Genomic DNA, 17,537 nt, shown 5'->3' on the forward strand with positions numbered 1-17,537 from the left:
TCCACTACAGTGGCCAAGAAAACTGATAGTTTTAACCACCTTCTGTTGTTTAAACATATTACTCCATTCTAATCATCTTGTGGACATCAGGAGGGAACCCTGATCTACCCCAGGTAAGAAATTCCCGCTCCCTAGACGGGCTTTGGCTCTCTATCCTCTCTCCGCAGAGTTACGTAAACTTGTCTCGTGGTGTCGTCTACTCTGCCTGTCACCGACAGATAAGCGTGTGGAGGGATGCCTGAAATCTATATATTCCCTCGCAGGGGCCCTTCATAGACCCACGATAGCTGCCTCTTGGGCTGCAATAGGTATTGAAGCCTGGCTTCAGGCCTTAGAGCAGGGGTGGCCAACCAGTCCGAGACAAAGAGCCAAAAAATCTTGTTGGGTAAGTCAAAGAGCCGACATCGAGCAGAAGGCGCGTGTGCAAAAATGCGGTGTGGCATTGTACCTGCTAGGCCACACCCATGCTATAAAATACATTGAAAAAGCCAGAGCCACATGAAATACATTTTAAAACCAGAGCCAACATAAAATACATTGAAAAAGCCAGATACACATAAAGTATATTGAAAAAGCCAAATTCACATAATACACTTTAGCTCCACCATGTGTCACTCCAGCCAGCACCCTCCTGTGTCACTCCTGCCAGCTCCTTCATGTGCTACTCCAGCCAGCTCCCCCATGTGTCAATGTGTCACTCCTGCCAGCACCCTCTTGTGTCACTCCAGCCAGCTCCTCCATGTGCTACTCCAGCCAGCTCCCCCATGTGTCACTGAAGTACACCCTCATAAGTCACCAACGCTGCCGCCCAACTCGTGTCATTGCAGCAGCCCCTTATATGTCCTCTGTTTTCCGGTGGCTCCCTCACTTCTTCGTCCCCGTAGTGTTGCTGCATGTCTGGCTGAGATGCAGCAGTTTCCAGATCTGTTGTGGTCATGTGACTTTGAGTGTCAGGAGCCACATCTGAATAAAGAAAGAGCCGCATGTTGCTCAAGAGCCACGGGTTGGCCACTGCTGCCTTAGAGGATGAGCTGCCCAAGGGTATTTCTGATAGTGCCAGACAATACCTGTCTCACATATGCACCGCTGCCTATTACATTCAGGAGGCGTCCTCTGAGGCGTTGGTACTGGTAGCCAAAGCGTCATCCACATCTGTCCTGGCTCGCCGTATACTGTGGTTAAGGTTGTGGAAAGTGGGTTTGGACTCCAAGAAGACCTTGGAGGTACTTCCCTTCAACTGGGACATTTTATTCTGGGCCTAATTCAGAGTTGATCGCAGCAGCAAATTTGTTAGCAGTTGGACAAAACCATGTGCACTGCAGGGGGAGGGGGCAGATATAACGTGCAGAGAGAGCTAGATTTGGGTGGGGTGTGTTCAAACTGAAATCTAAATTGTAGTGTAAACATAAAGCAGCCAGTATTTATCCTGCACAGAAACAAAATAACCAGATTATATCTGCCACACCTGTAGTGCACATTGGGGATCATTCAGAGTTGATCGCTCGCTGCCGTTTTTTCACAGTGCAGCGAACAGGTTACTACTGCGCATGTGTATGCACCGCAATGCGCAGGCACGTCATACAGGTACAAAGCGATTCATTGCTGGGCGATGGATTTAACAAATCCATTTGCACAGCCAAGCGCAAGGAGATTGACAGCAAGAGGGCATTTATGGCTGTCAACTGACCGTTTTCTGGGAGTGTTTGGAAAAACGCAGGCGTGTCCAGGCGTTTGCAGGGTGGGTGTCTGACGTCCATTCCGGGACCAAAAAGACTGAAGTGATCGCAAAGGGCTGAGTAAGTCCAGAGCTACTCAGAAACTGCAAAAATACTTTTTCGTCCCGCTCGGCTTCACACGCATTCGCACACTTGCAAAGCGAAAATACACTCCCCCGTGGGCAGCGACTATGCGTTTGCACGGCTGCTAAAATTACCCCCTCTATTTGGAGAGGACGTGAATAAAATAGTGTCTGCTAAGACTGCTTTTCTTCCTCCTACTAATCCTTCTACACAGAAGGCAAAGACTACCACTTTTCATTCCAAGGGCCAGTCTTACCCCAGACAATCTTGTGCTCCCAAGACCACCAAGCCCAAGACGAAACAGTCCTGGGCAGCCCGTCAGCCTGCTTCAAAACAAGACAAGCCTCAAGCCTGCTGCATGACGGGCCGGGCCTCCCACTTGGGGACCCCAGGATGGGAGGCCGGCTTCTACAATTTGCCCAGGTCTGGTTAAAGACCACTTCAGACGCTTGGGTACTGGAAGTTGTCTCTCACGGGTATGCTGTCTACTTCAAGAGACGTCCCCCTCACCAGTTCTGCACTACGGTACTCCCTTCGGATCTATTGAAGGCGCAGGCTTTACAAACGGTAGGTTCCTTCCTGAGTACAGGAGTGGTTGTGCCGGATCTTCAGTCCCAGTGTGGCAGAGGCTATTAATTGACCCTGTTTCTTGTGCAGAAACCCAATGGGTCTTTTCGGCCTATACTCAACCTCAAGTCACTGAACAAATTTGTGAGGGTCACCAAGTTTCGTATGGAAACATTGCGCTCTATTGTACTGGCGATGGAGCCCGGAGATTACATGGTATCCCTGGATATACAGGATGCTTATCTGCATATTCCTATTGCCATATCGCATCAGCAGTTCCTGTGGTTTGCTATTGTCAACAGTCACTACCAATTCCAGGCCCTGCCGTTTGGACTGGCCACGGCTCTTCAGATCTTCACCAAGATTATGAACGTGATGACGGCGCACCTTTGTCGCCAGGGAGTCAGAACTCTGCCGTACTTGGACGTCCTGCTGATTTTGGCGAGTTCCCACAAAGTCCTCCTCTGTTATCTACAATTGACGGTGTGTTGCTTACAGGCCCACGGAAGGCTGATCAATTGGAAGAAGTCCTCGCTGGTCCCAGCTCAGAGCATGTTGCACCTAGGGGCACTTCTGGACACACAGTCAGAGACTGTTCCTGTCTACAGACAATGTCCTGAAAATCCAGGACAGGATAAGACACTTCATCCGTCGCCCCAGAGTGTCGATTCACTCGGCAATGCAAGTACTTGGCCTGACGATGTTGACATTCGACATGGTGGAGTTCGCTCAATTTCATTCCCGTCCTCTGCAACGATTAATTCTTGCCAAGTGGGACAGCCTGTCTCATCGATCAGATCCCAAATGATCTTGTTGACTCCGGAGGTTTGTTTGTCACTGCAAACTCCAAGCAAACTTCACTTCTGAGGAAACGGCCACGGGTAACAGGCTGAGAAACATGTTAAGTTTTTACCCCTGTATATGGACTTAAGCTTCTACAAAGCCGACATCACTTCTCCTAACGCCGGTGCCGGTGAGAACTTGTGCCGCCCTGCCATTACGGGCCAAGCACATAACAGCCGATGCAGTTCTGAACCACTGGCCGGAGGATCTCTGCGCTCCAAGCTGTTTGTACGCTTGCATCCAACCCACACCAACGGGAGGAATACAGCGCTGACGTCAGTGATAGAGCCGCTGAGCTCTGTGTGCGGCAGAGATGGAGCCCGGCGGGAGATGTGGTAGCTGCACAAACCGGTGAGATAACATTCAAGTTACTGTGCAATCAGTTTATTTCATAAGAATCTCATCCATAATTATTTTATGCTTATACGGGGATGCCTGTCAGAAGCTAATCAGCTGGAAAGCTTCCATAGGAGACTTGATTCTTTGTTACATATTCAGCCTGATTCTAAGGCAGAGACACTTTGGACACATTGTATCACTACGCTGTCCCAGCGGGAGGTGAAAAAACATTTATCAACTGTATGCATTGCCTCTAGATATGTTTGGGCTGTGAAAATAAGTGTTCCAATTAAGTGTACTTAAGTATTTAGGAGGCTGAATAATATAAATTGCTACTAAGAATTGTTCACTGTGGAGCTAATTAGAACACCTATTGCATGCTATATTGTTCTAATCAGCAATCTAGTATTCATTACCAGTGCAATCACAAGGTACCTGTGATAAGGATCACTGAAGAAATAGGCTTTGTAGATATACATAGTATGTTTTAGCTTTTTAAGTGTTTATATAAACAGTTATCAATACAAAATAAATACAATTTTATCTATCCTTTATTGTGGACAGCGATTTCAATTTAGTTATTTGTTTGTCACTGACCTGGTGGCTACAGAACCAGCATTTGAGCAGGGGCCATCCCTTCTGTATCCCCGACTGGGTCCTCCTGACGATGGATGCTAGTCTGAGGGGATGAGGAGCGGTGTTGGAACAACACTCTTTTCAGGGTCGGTGGACCAAGGAAGAATCACTCCTCCCAATAAACATCCTAGAGCTGAGGGCAGTGTTCAATGCATTATCACTCGCCCTGCCTCTGGTACGGAACATACCGGTTCAGGTACAATCAGACAATGCCACGACTGTGGCATACATAAACCATCAAGGCGGCACTCAAAGCCATATGGCTATATAGGAAGTGTCAAAAATCCTTTGTTAGGCAGAACGCCATCTGACAAGTATATCGGCAGTGTTCATTCCGGGTGTCCTGAACTGGGACGTACGGAGAGTGGAGTCTTCATCCAGAAGTCTTTCAACTCCTAGTGGACAGGTGGGGTCTACCGAATGTAGACCTCATGGCATCTCGACACATTCACAAAGTTCCGGTCTTCGGATCAAGGACAAGGAGCAGCGTTCATGGACGCACTGGCAATTCCATGGAACTTTCGGCTGCCTTACGTGTTCCCTCTAGTGTCACTTCTGCCCAGGGTTCTTGGGAAGTTCAAACAGTAAGGAGGAATGCTGCTTCTAGTTGCTCCAGCGTGGCCCAGAAGTCATTGGTTCTCAGACCTGCGGGTTTGTCGATGGGGCATCCCCTTCTACTTCCTCAATGACCAGACCTCTTCCTTGTCTCTATCCAGACTGGCTTTGACGGCGTGGCTCTTGAAGCATCACTCCTGAGAGCCAAAAGATTTTTGGAGGCGGTTATTCAAACGATGTTGAAAGCCCGCAGACCGGCCTCGGATTTATTGCAGGGTTTGGAATTCTTACTTCTCCTGGTGTGCTGAGAAGAATTGCAATGTCCATAGAGTCAGGACTTCCAGATTACTGGCTTTTCTGCAAAGAGGCCTTGACTTAGGTCTTCGTCTGGCCTCCCTCAAGGTTCATATATCTGCCTTGTCGGTTTGGTTTCAGAGAAAAATTGCCTCTATACCTCATGTTCAGACGTTAATTCAGGGCGTTATTCTGATTCAGCCTCCCTATGTCCCTCCTGAGGCTCCATGGGATTTGTCTGTTGTGCTGAATGCTCTGCAAGAGTCTCCATTTGAACCTCTTGAATCGGTGGACCTTAAATGGTACACAGCAAGGTCCTGTTCTTGCTGGCCATTGCCTCTGCAAGACGGGTGTCAGACTTGGGGTGAACGACAGGTCAAAGCGCCTTTCTCATATTCCACCAGGACCGGCAATTCTACGAACTTACCCAGGTTATCTGCCTAAAGTGGTGTCATCTTTTCACCTTAACCAAGAGATTATGGTTCCAGCCTTTGGGGTTAATTCAGAGTTGATCGCAGCAGCAAATTTGTTAGCAGTTGGGCAAAACCGTGTGCTCTGCAGGGGGGGCAGATATAACATTTGGAGAGAGAGTTAGATTTGGGTGGGTTATTTTGTTTTTGTGCAGGGTAAATACTGGCTGCTTTATTTTTACACTGCAATACACCCCACCCAAATCTAACTCTCTCTGCACATGTTATATCTACCCCTCGTGCAGTGCACATGGTTTTGCCCAACTGCTAACAAAATTGCTGCTGTGATCAACTCAGCAGTTGGGCAAAACCATGGGCCTAATTCTAACAAATTTGCTGCTGCGATCATCTCTGAATTACCCCCTTTGTCTCTTTGGATTTGTCTCCCAAAGAACGAAAAGGTCAGATTCCCTTTTTGTTTTGTTTGATTTTCACAAACGTAGCAGGCCTGCGATTAAGCAAACCTGGGCCAGATGGATTAGAATGGTGATTGCACATGCCTATGTGCGGGCTGGACTCCCAGCTCCTGCTGCAGTTAAAGCCCATTCTACTCGGTCTGTTGGACCTTCTTGGACGGCCCGCTGTGGCGCATCCCCAGAACAATTGTGCAAGGCGGCTACGTGGTCCTCAGTGAACATGTTCATTAGGTTTTATGCCTTTGATATTTCCGCCTCCCAGGATGCTTCCTTTGGACGCCAGGTTCTCCTACCTGCTAAGGCGCGTCCCCTCCCTTGAGGAACTGCTTTAGGACATCCCCAATGTTTTTCCTGTGAAACACAGTGTACCCCGCTGCAGAAAAGGAGAGTTATGGTAGACTTATCATGGTTAATTCTTTCTGCGAGGTACACTGGATTCCACGGGGTGCCCACCCTGACGCACCTAGCTTCTTTGGGTTGTATGGCATTAGCCGCTGGTACCCTCTCCTGTCGTGAGGTTGTGGTTCTGTGACTAACATCTGCCTTCTCTTGTACCTGCTCCTGCATTGGACTGATTAACGAAACTGAGCACTCAGTGCCTGGAGGCGAGGTTATAGAGGAGGCCCCAATGCATCTTAGAACAGTCAAAGCTTTGCCTGATGGTGCCTCTGGGTCCAAGATCCCGCTGTACACCCCCAATGTTTTCCCTGTGGAACCCAGTGTACCTCGCAGAAAGAGAGTTAACCATGGTAAGTCTACCATAACTCTTCTTTTTGGCATATTATGTAGTTGTACTTGCTGAGGTCATACATGAGATTATTTTACTTTGTGTATAAAAGTTTCCAAATGCCATGTTTTGGATTATGGGCTTTATTGAAAGGGGTATATACAATCTAAATAATGTCCCGCAGTCTCTATTGCTTCATCCATCTAAGAATCTGTGGGAGACACGGGTGTATTCAATAAGAGTCTGGTCCATTCCAACATGCAGTTGTCGGAATGGACCCGACAACCCCTATTCAAAGAGCGGCCAAATCCGACTGTCTGATTTTGCCGCTCCCAGTGCCTTGTCCTGCCGCTGACAGTAGCGGTGGTAGGAGCTGTCAGTGGCGCTGGTAATTGAAGGGAAGGGATGGGGGGGGGGGGGGGAAGAGAGCTGTCAGCGGCTACTGTGATAGAGATGGCGGTGGGGGCAGCAGCGGGAGATCAGCGGAGGAGGGGAGATGGAGAGGAGGAGATGGGGGGAGCAATCAGCGGAGGCTCACGGCGGCGTCCACCCGGCTCCAGCAAGCGGTACCTCGCTTGCAGGACCCGAGTGGACGCTGCCGCTGGGTTCCTGCTCTCCCCGCTGCAGCGCTGCTCCCCCTGTTTCCTGCTCTCAGATCCCTCATCTCAATCCGACTTTTTTTAAAGTCGGATTGAGATTGTCGGAAATGGGGCTAAAACCTGTCAGATTTGGCCCCGCTTCCGACAATGCACCCTGATCGGCGGCTGAAGCCGGCGATCAGTGTGCATTCCGACAAGTCGGGTTTCCCGATTTGTCGGAATAAACGGGGCCCTAATAAATAGGTTGGAACCCCCTTCCGACCTAAAACGGTCGTAAACTGCCGGCTTTCCGACAAGACGGCAGCTTCCAACAGTTATTGACTATACCCCACAGTCTGCCTGGAAATGTGAAGTGTACAGTACCAATTATAAGACCAATATATTGAGGCTGCAAAAGCATTCAAGCTGAAAGTATGTTGGCCAAAATGCTATGTTAAACTTTTTTGAGTTTAGTAACATTTGTGTGTGTCCTCAGTAAGTCTAGGATTGTGTGCCCAGGTGATTAATCATTGCAGGATGAAACTGCAATTTACTTAGAGTTTACTACAGTTGTGAAGTCTGGTGAATAAAAAACGACACTACATCTGCTCGTTAATGTAAATATTTAATCAGCAAATTATGTGGAAGCAATATAATCAATAACAGCATGCAAACATGGTCGAGAGTCAGCTGTTGTTCAGTGCAAATGCTAGAATGAGGAAGAAATGTGATCTAATCAGGGTAGTGTGAGCATCTCGGAAACTGCTGATCTCCTGAGAATTTTGTGCACATCAATATATACATTTTACGGAGAATGGTGCACAAAACAGAAAACTTCCAGTGAGTGACAATTCTGTGTGCATGAGTTCCTGGTTAATGAAAGAGGTCAGTGGAAAATAACCTGACTGTGAGGAAGGGGTCAATAATCCAAATGGGGTGTAGCTAAGTGACGGATGGTCAGGAGACCGCCCCTCACAATACCGATGCCTCAAAATCCCGACAGTCAGCATGCCGACTAACAGGGACTATTTCCGTTCGTGGGTGTCCTTGACACCCATTGCGTGGCGAGCATAGTGAGCCCGCAAGGGGCTTAGTCGCACTCGCCCCCCCTTACCGCCATTCTAATCCTTGAGATCCCTGCGTCGGTATGGTGACCGGCAGAATCCACAGCGACAATCACCCATACCCAACCCATCCAAATGACCATGCGTTACAGTGGTGTATAGAAGAGTATCTCTGCAAAGCATGTCAAACCTTCTAGTGGATGGCTTACTGCAGCAGAAGACCACATTGGGAGTCACTCCTGTGAGATAGAACGGGAGACTGAGGCTACAGTGGGTACAGGCTCATCTATGCCAGACAGCTGAAGATTATAAAAACGTCTGGTCTGACAAATGTCAGATTTCTGCTGCAATATGCAGTTGTTAGAGTTAGAATCAGATGTAATGAAGCCACGGATTATCCTGCATTCGTGTTATCAGTACAGGCTGGTGGTGGTATAATGGTTTGGGAAATGTTTTCTAGGCACACTAGGCCACTTAATATGATAAAATTGCTGCGTTAAACTTTGAATAAAGGGGGGGACAATATTTGAAGTGAATGCAAACCTTTAAACCATGGTGGTATATATTGGGTTAACAAATGGACTGATGTACTTGCAACTAGTGAAACAGACACGTTAGTGTGTGTATAAACAGCACAGAACTAGAAAGGACATTACAATCAATGCACTGGCGCCAATAAACAATACTTTCTAAATGCCCACTACTCTGATAATTCCAGATAGGTAAATAAGATATGATGTGGGGATATACTGGCGCCGGCTGAAATGCCAATAAGTGACGATAAGAATATTTAGAATATAATATCACATGATTTTAATAAACATTAAGAAATATAAAAATTATTAATTATAAATATCACACAATTAAACGAAACGACTTTATAAATTCCCAATTAAGGGGAATGGGACCACTAGGATCTCACTTATATATTGATTGTATATGCAGTCTCTGGTTAGGACTCACTCCTCATTACTTGAAATTTTGGTAGTTACCCAGTCCGTATGGAAATTATCCCCGTGGATCTCAGTTTGGCAGTTTAGGGATCCAATTAGCAGCAGGGTTTTTTTTTCGAATTCCTGGTCTGGAAATGTCCAAATAGAGGTAAGGAGAGTCCAATAAGTACCGGAGAAATATAGTGGATCCAATGGTGGTGGTCAGTGTCCTTGGCTCAACGCGTTTCGCTGGTCTAATGGCTGCCAGCTTCCTCAGCCGGCGCCAGTATATCCCCACATCACTCTCACGTTATATTAAGGGGTTGACCACCCCTTATACTGGCTGCCGCTAACTGCGCACTCATATCTTCCTTGTTCTTATACTTTGTATACGTTTTTGTAAATAAATGGTATATTGTAGAAACCATATCTTATTTACCCAATGTACAGTAGATAAAATCAATAAAACATTAGCAAATAATTATAAGATGCATGAAAATATATTAAAAAATCTGATACCAATACCAATGTTACTGCGAGCACCTGTATTATATTTAGTTGTTACAGACATTCTGTGAAACCATAGATTAGTCTGTCTGAAGCACAGTATAGTTAGTAGTGTTAGTTTTTACATTCTGTGAAACCATAGATTAGTCTGTATGAAGCACAGTATAGTTTGTGTTCGTTAATATTGACATGAAAATAAAAAGGCCAATTTTTAAACTGCAGTGCAAAATCTTTCAGGAACAATTAGCTGGTATGTTGCTGCTAATTAGGATTAGCTATACAGTCCCATGTAGGGAACCAATCCTGCCTCTTTTTGTTTTCTCGGAATTGAAATAATCTCAGTCCCGGTATTGAATAGTCACAGACTTCCCTTCTGGCTCCTTACATGTAGGGGACAGTTCCGCCCCAGTCATATTACATGCTGGAATTGTCCTGGCATTTCTCATTTGGGTTTTATTTGTCTCTTGGAAATGTGCGGAGGTAAAGCGCTGGCTGGTTCTCTGTTACCGTCCTGTCCATATCTCACACAGTACGGCAGCTCTGCTCCTCCTCAGTCTGGTGATAGGGTTGGGTTTGTGTGGTCACCATACCCAGGATTCCAGCTTTTATATGGCAGGGAGGGCGAGCGCAATGAGGCTTTTTGCGGGTGTCGTTGACATCCACGAGTGGGAATAGTCCCTGTTGCCGTCAGGCTGTTCACTGTGCGGGATCCCGGCGTCGGTATAGTGCATCCCTGTACAGAGCGAGGATGGTTCTCCTGCCACCCTCCCCATTCCAACCAGTCAGTGTGTGACCTGCCACCTCCACAATGGGGTTAGCATGAAGCCACCTGCTGACAGTGGAGGCATTAAGGACTAATGCTGGAAGACTGAGGTCAGATGCACCATAATATAATATGAAATGAAGTCTATACATTTCATTAACTACATGTAGGAGACTAATATATTATTATTTTCATTCTACATTAATCACACACTTTCAGTGTACAAACATTTACATTTGTATATTATTGAACTATTTTTTACTTGCAGTAAATTATTCTTTTTAATGAACAGATACTTTGGACAGGACGATAGGTGAACACCGGCACCAAGTGACGGCAGACGTAGAAGTAAATCCCTTGATTGATGAAAAGCAAATGATTGCATATGCTGGTAATCTGCAGCAAAGTCTATCAGAGGAATATAAGGAAGCAATAGAAAGTGGCATCCACAGTTCTTGCCTAGCAGGTGAGGGAGCGTGAAAGCTAGCATGCAGTTTGTTTATTTATTTATTTATTTATTAACAGTTTCTTATATAGCGCAGCATATTCCGTTGCGCTTTACAATTAGAACAACAGTAATAGAACAAAACTGGGTAAAAACAGACAGACAGAGGTAGGAAGGCCCTGCTCGCAAGCTTACAATCTATAGCTTTCCTCCCAAATGACTACTTCCTCTCACGTTTTGCCCGTGCTGCTCCCTACCTCTGGAACTCGCCACAAAACTTTAAAATGGGCTCTGAAGACCCACTTCTTTATCAAAGCCTTCCAGCTCTCACCCCAATCCCCCTGCTCTATGCTCTCTGTCCTCCCCATCTGTGTCAACCTTGTCTGTCTGCCCCTTTCCTTTAGAATGTAAGCTCCCAAGACCAACCCTCTTCACTCATGTGCTGTTCCTACCCTTACTTATGCAATTATCTACTGCCTACAATGGCACCTAACCCTTCACTTCTGCCACCATGTTGCTTATTTTATTACTAGATGTTCTACCCGTTCTTCGCACTGAAGTTTCTCATTTTCAGTGTTAAACATGTGGTAAATCTATAGAGATGTAAATTTAAGACATTTTAATGTAAGTAAATATTAATCCATGGTTCTTGTCATTACCTGAGGTGCACCCATAATAGATACTGTGACCATTTTTGTAGTTTATTAAATTTTACACATGGGAGGTGCAATCCAAATTTTGATCTGATTGTCTGTTTGGGTGTTATTCACGCAACGCAAGCTACGCATCAGTCATTATGTCAGCCCCTCCCTTAGGGGAGGTCTATTAAAATTCAGATTACGTAGTTTTCATATTTCCCACCTGAAGAATACCTATGTTATATTTCAGCTTCCTAACATATCGGGAAGTGAGAGAATTAGTGATGAGTGAGTAAGTCAGTGAGTGAGTGAGAGTTTTTACATATATACGCTAATGCAGCAATGTTTATATACCATGTCCTGCAATGTTCTGTACTGTAAGTCATTTTTTTCCCCATGCTCTGTTCATTCTGGTAATGTACCTTTTAAGGTGCTGCAGACCCCTTGTGGTGTCATACAAAGAAAGGCTAATAATAAAGTTATGCTCTTCCCAAGTTAAAACAAACTCCTGTACGTTTCCAAACCACCTGCAGCTCATTCTGTGCTGCTCAAAGTGCCTGCCTGCTCCAGGGTCATGGAGAGATTAGACATTCTAACTGTAATGGTGTTAAGACGAGCAGAGCTACTTGCTGAACTTCTCTATAGAGAACTAGACTGCAGCTGGAACCAAGTAATCAAGTCAACTTTTAGGAGACCACTCAATGTAACATACCTGTTGGCTTTTACAAAAATGAGGATTTTGGTACTTACCAGATAAATCCTTTTCTTTGAATCCACAGGGAGCACTGGAGTACTCTTGGGATATGGATGGGGCGTTAGCAGGGATAGGCACATTTAAATATTTAAATTAGTAACCCTCCATACTCTAAAGATAACTCAGTGTTCTTTACTGAGCCGAACAGGAGCGACAGAGAGGATGACCAATGGAGAATTACATATAACATAATGGACAACTAGAAAGTTGATACAACAATAGATAACAATCACCTTAACATTTGAACAAGTCGATGAGAATGTGTTACCACGAGAATTACTGAACTTACCACAAGCAAGGTGAAACTGCTCTGGGTGGGCGTCCAGTGCCCCCTGTGGATTCAAAGAAAAGGATTTATCTGGTAAGTACCAAAATCCTTTTCTTTTTCATCCACTAGGGGTCACTGGAGTACTCTTGGGATGTACCAAAGTTCCCCCTTGGGCAGGAGAGCTGTTTGGCACCTGTAACACACGACAGCCAAAGCTAGATGCTGATGCCTCAAACATATCAAACTTGTAAAAGCGCACAAACGCATGCACTGATGACCCTGTAGCTGCACTGCAAAGTTGTGTCGTAGAAGCTCCATGACCTGCTGCCCATGACGTTCCCACAGAACGCGTAGAACGTACTGAAACAGATGCAGGCAGTTTTAGACTAGCATGAAAGTACGCTTGACGAATGGTCAGCTTAATCCATCTAGCCAAGGTCTGTTTGGAAGCTGGCCACCCTATCTTGACTCCATCATACAGAACAATGTATCCATTGTACGTACTGTTAATGTTCGGGCTACATAAATGCGGAGTGCGTGTACCACATCCAAAGTAGCTGGAGTTCCTGAATCTTCTGAAAACACAGGAACTACAATTGGTTGATTGATGTGAGAAGAAGAAACCACTTTTGGTAGAAAAGCAGGAATCGTCCGAAGTTCCGCTCTGTCATCATGAAATACCAGAATCGGTGGCTTGCATGATAAAGCACCCAATTTTGAAACACGCCTTGCCGAACCTAAGGCTAGGAGAAACACGGTTTTCCAAGTTAAAAACTTAACATCCACGTGTTGCAAGGGTTCAAAAACTGAAGACTGCAAAAAATCCAAAACTAGATTAAAATCCCATGGAGCTATAGGTGGTATGAATGGAGGTTGAACTCTAAGGACACCTTGCAGGAAAGTGTGAACTGTTGGCAAAAAGAAAATTGACAAGGCAGAGACCTGCACTTTTAGTGTAGCTAAACATAGTCCTCCATCTAACACCGCCTGTAAAAATAGCAAAAGATAGGATAACTTGAAAGAAGATGTCGGAAACTTCCGAGCTTCACACCAACCTATATAAACTCGCCAAATTCTGTGATAATGAGTTGTTGTAACTGGCTTTCTAGCACGTAACATGGTTGGTATAACCGACTTTGGAATGCCCTCTTGTCTTAAGAGAGCAGTTTCAACAGCCACCCCGTCAACTGCAGCTGCGCTTAATCGGGGTAAAGGAACGGACCCTGTTGTAGGTCTGGACTTAGCGGAAGCGGGCACGGATCGTCTGCAGACCGCGAAAATCGGAGAACCACACTACCCAAGGCCAATGAGGCGCCACTACTATGACTGTCGTGGATACTTTTGATCTGCTTTAGCAACAGAGGAAGCAGCGGAAATTATGGAAACAGAAACACGAGGCTGTTCGGCCACGCTTTTGTGAGAGCATCCACTGCCTTTGGATCTCTTGTTCTGCACACATACTGGGGAATTTGATTTTGGCGAGATGCCATTAGATCCATCTGTGGGTAACCACACCACTGGACCAACATCTGGAACACCTCTGGATGTAAAGCTCGTTCTCCTGGATGAAAATCCTGACAACTGGAGAATCTGCTTCCCAGTTGTCCACTCCTGCAATGAACACTGCCGACAATATCACTTGGTGATGCTCGGCCCAATTCAGGATTCAAGCAACTTCTCACATGGCCATGTGACTTAGAGTCCCTCCTTGTTTGTTGATGTATGCGACTGCCGTTGCATTGTCTGACTGAACCTGAACAGTCTGAGACTGGAGTTTTTGAACAGCCTGACGCAGAGCGTTGTAGATTGTCCTGAGTTCCAGGATATTTATTGGCTAATCTTTCTTGGTCTGACCAGAGACCCTGAAATTGACGATGTAGGACCACTGCTCCCCATCCTCCGAGACTTGTGTCTGTCAGAATTATCCAATTCCAGACTCCGAACCATTTTCCTGCGGTGAGATGCTGTACTTGGAGCCACTGGAGTAGTGATACTCTGGCCCTGGGAGACAACCACACCATCTGATGAATTTAGAGATGAGAGCCTAACCACTGTGTTAGAAGATCTAGCTGAAAAGGACGCAAGTGAAATCTTCCAAACTGGAGTGCTTCGAAAGACGCCACCATCTTTCCTAACAGTTGAATGCACAAGTGCACAGAGACTGTCCGTGGTTTGAGCACTAACTGTAATAGATGATGAATACTTTGTGCTTTCTGTTCTGGCAGGTAAATTCATTGATCCACCAGATCAAGAAACATTCCTAGGAATTGAATTCGTTGACATGGAACCCGATTTTCTTGAAGTTGACAATCCAACCGTGCTGAACCAGTACATCGTATGTTAGTAAGGAATGTTGAAGGAGTATTTGTTGAGACGGAGCCTTGTTGAGAAGGTCGTCTAAGTACAGAACTATTAGCTCATCTCAGATCCCTGGGAGTGATATCATCACAGACATCACCTTTGTGAATACCCGAGGCGCTGATGAGCGGCAAAACGGTAGTGCCTGAAATTGATAATGGTTTTGTTGTACTGCAAACCTTCAGGTTCAGTATTGGTCCAACAGAGCCGTCTGGCCGTACTACAAAAAGTTTGGAGTAATAACCTTGACCCTGTTGGTGAACTGGAACCTGAATCAAAACTGCTGAATCTACAAGAGTAAATCGTGGTTTGCAGAACCGCCTTTTTGTCTCCTGACACATGCAGGCCTGTCTCAAAAAACCGCATTGGCGGTAGCCAATCGACCTCTATTTTGTAACCTTTGAACACTAAATTGCGGATCCATCCATCTGTGGATGTCTGAAAACACGCCAAGTGAAACGTCTGAAGGCATGCTTCCACAACTGACGATCCGAGATGGTCTGGAAGCCTGTCATGCCACCTGCTTGTCAGCGCCCTTTGTGTTCTGACGACGGTTAGGGGTTTGTTGAAAACCATGTCCTCTACCATGTCTACCCTGTTGGGTGTTCATCTCGCATGGCCTCGAAAGGACTGAGGTCTAAAAGATTTTTCCATTTAGGAACTGGTGCAGGCAATGGCAGGAAAACAGACTTTCTCCTAGTAGCCTGAGAAATAAATTTGTCCAATTCAGGACCAAATAACATATCGCCAGTGTAAGGCAGCGCTTCTATTCCTCGTTTTGACTCTGCCTCGGCCTGCCAAGAACGCAGCCAAAGTGCCCGTCGGGCCGCAGCTAGTGAAGCTGAAAGCCGAGAACTAACCTGGCTGACGTCCATAGAAGACGTACCTAAATACTCAGCAGATTCACAGATGTCATCAGGAAGAAGTATAAGCTGGTCTAAGGGAAGATCCTGTTTTAGGCCCAACTTGAGCTGTGTTGGCCATGCAACTACAGCCTTGTTAACCCAAACACCCACTAAATCAGGTCTAAGCAACACCCCTACTGCTGTATACATTGACTTTAGCATAGCTTCTAGCTTACGCCCTGACGGGTGTTGAAGCGTCGTTGCAGCGGGGACTGGAATGGTTACATGGTTAAAATTTTGAAACGGAGGAATCCACTGTTTGACAACTAAATGGGAAAATCCACAGACTCTGGGAACGGGTAGTTAGACCGAAACCGCCTAGGCATCGAAAACAGTTTATCTGAATTTTTTTTTCATGCTTCCGTTAACTGCTTATCTGAATAAGAAAACACACAGTTGCTCTTTTTTAGCAAATAAAATTTCATCCCTTGAAAAAGGTTCCTCAGTCTCAGTAAAATTTTGAACCTGGCATACTGCCCTGATGAGATTATCAATGGCAAGGCTATCAGTAACCTCACTATCTGACTCCTGGCCCAATTCACTTTCCTCTTGTTCCTCCTGAGATATAAGGTCTGGCATTGATTCGTCAGAATGCAACACAGCTGAAACTGGTAAATTATGAGCCAAACTGACTACTTATAGGAATTGAGCTAGTCCTGGACTTTTGTAAACTCTACAAAGTCCTAGACCTATCCGGAGCCCACTGTGGCAGCTCAGACGGTATTACCATAGAATCAGACCTAGCCACCTCATGATCTTTTTGCGCAGTGGCAAACTCTGATTTTAACTAAGACATCACACCTGCCATCATCACCCAAGGATGATCAGGGTAGAGGTTCATATTTGGACCCTTATTTGCAAGACACACTGTGCAAGTGGAAGTTCCATCAGGTAACGCACTCTCTCACAGACAAGCTGCTTTTTTGATTTTGCATTAGCTTTACTCATCATGAACACAGACAGACAGGTATACCGTAAAACACAAGTCCCCATGACTAAATTTGTTAAATATGTGCTTTACTGCAACACCCCTGCACCCTCCAGTGGCTGTGTGTACTAGGACAGAGCAAATTCCTGTAGAAAGAAACAGGAAACATTTAGAATGGTGTTCGTTCCACCGCATGCTTTTTTTCATGTAAAACATATATTAAGGGTCTAGTGTTTGTGTGTGGGTGTGTATGTATGCATGTATAATATATAAATATATCTACACATGCACCATCCCAAATACAGTTCCAGACTTAGTAGCCTGGATTACCTGACAATCCATTGCCATCTCCCATACCTGTGGGGAATGCTGGACTAGGGACTTTATCACCTGTCCCCCATTATGTGCTGCAACAGGAGACATGGTTAATTTCCCTCATGGTTACATCCCTTCCCCCTATAACTGTGAGAGGCAATAGGCGGGTAAGGGACTGCGAGCCGCGGCAGCAGTGGGAACTGTCCGTGGCCATCAAGCATAACAGTGCCGGTAAGAGCAGACTGACAGCCAGCACGGAAGCTGACCGCGAGTGAGCAGGGACAGCAAGCACCCAGCTGTCCCTTGTCTGGAGAGTGCAGACTAGGAAATATAAACTCCCCCACCTGGCGGGGCGGCAGCAAGGTCTGACCGCCCCGTTTCTTAAAGCCCATTTCAGTTTAAAGCATTGTAACGGAGCGGCGGCAGTGTGAGCTGC

General features: G+C 45.9%; 1 protein-coding gene across 6 annotated transcripts in view; it reads left to right on the forward strand.

Annotated features, from left to right (window-relative positions):
* The window catches only part of GFM2 (GTP dependent ribosome recycling factor mitochondrial 2), a 119,769-nt gene that overhangs the window by 97,697 nt on the left and 4,535 nt on the right, over positions 1-17,537 (forward strand). For all 6 annotated transcript variants that reach the window (XM_063963855.1, XM_063963851.1, XM_063963852.1 and 3 more), the window contains exon 18: positions 10,783-10,956. In XM_063963855.1, the coding sequence (XP_063819925.1) occupies positions 10,783-10,956 (174 nt within the window). The remainder of the gene's footprint in view (positions 1-10,782; positions 10,957-17,537) is intronic.

Source organism: Pseudophryne corroboree, chromosome 1 (assembly GCF_028390025.1).
Source record: "Pseudophryne corroboree isolate aPseCor3 chromosome 1, aPseCor3.hap2, whole genome shotgun sequence".
Taxonomy (NCBI): Eukaryota; Metazoa; Chordata; class Amphibia; order Anura; family Myobatrachidae; genus Pseudophryne; species Pseudophryne corroboree.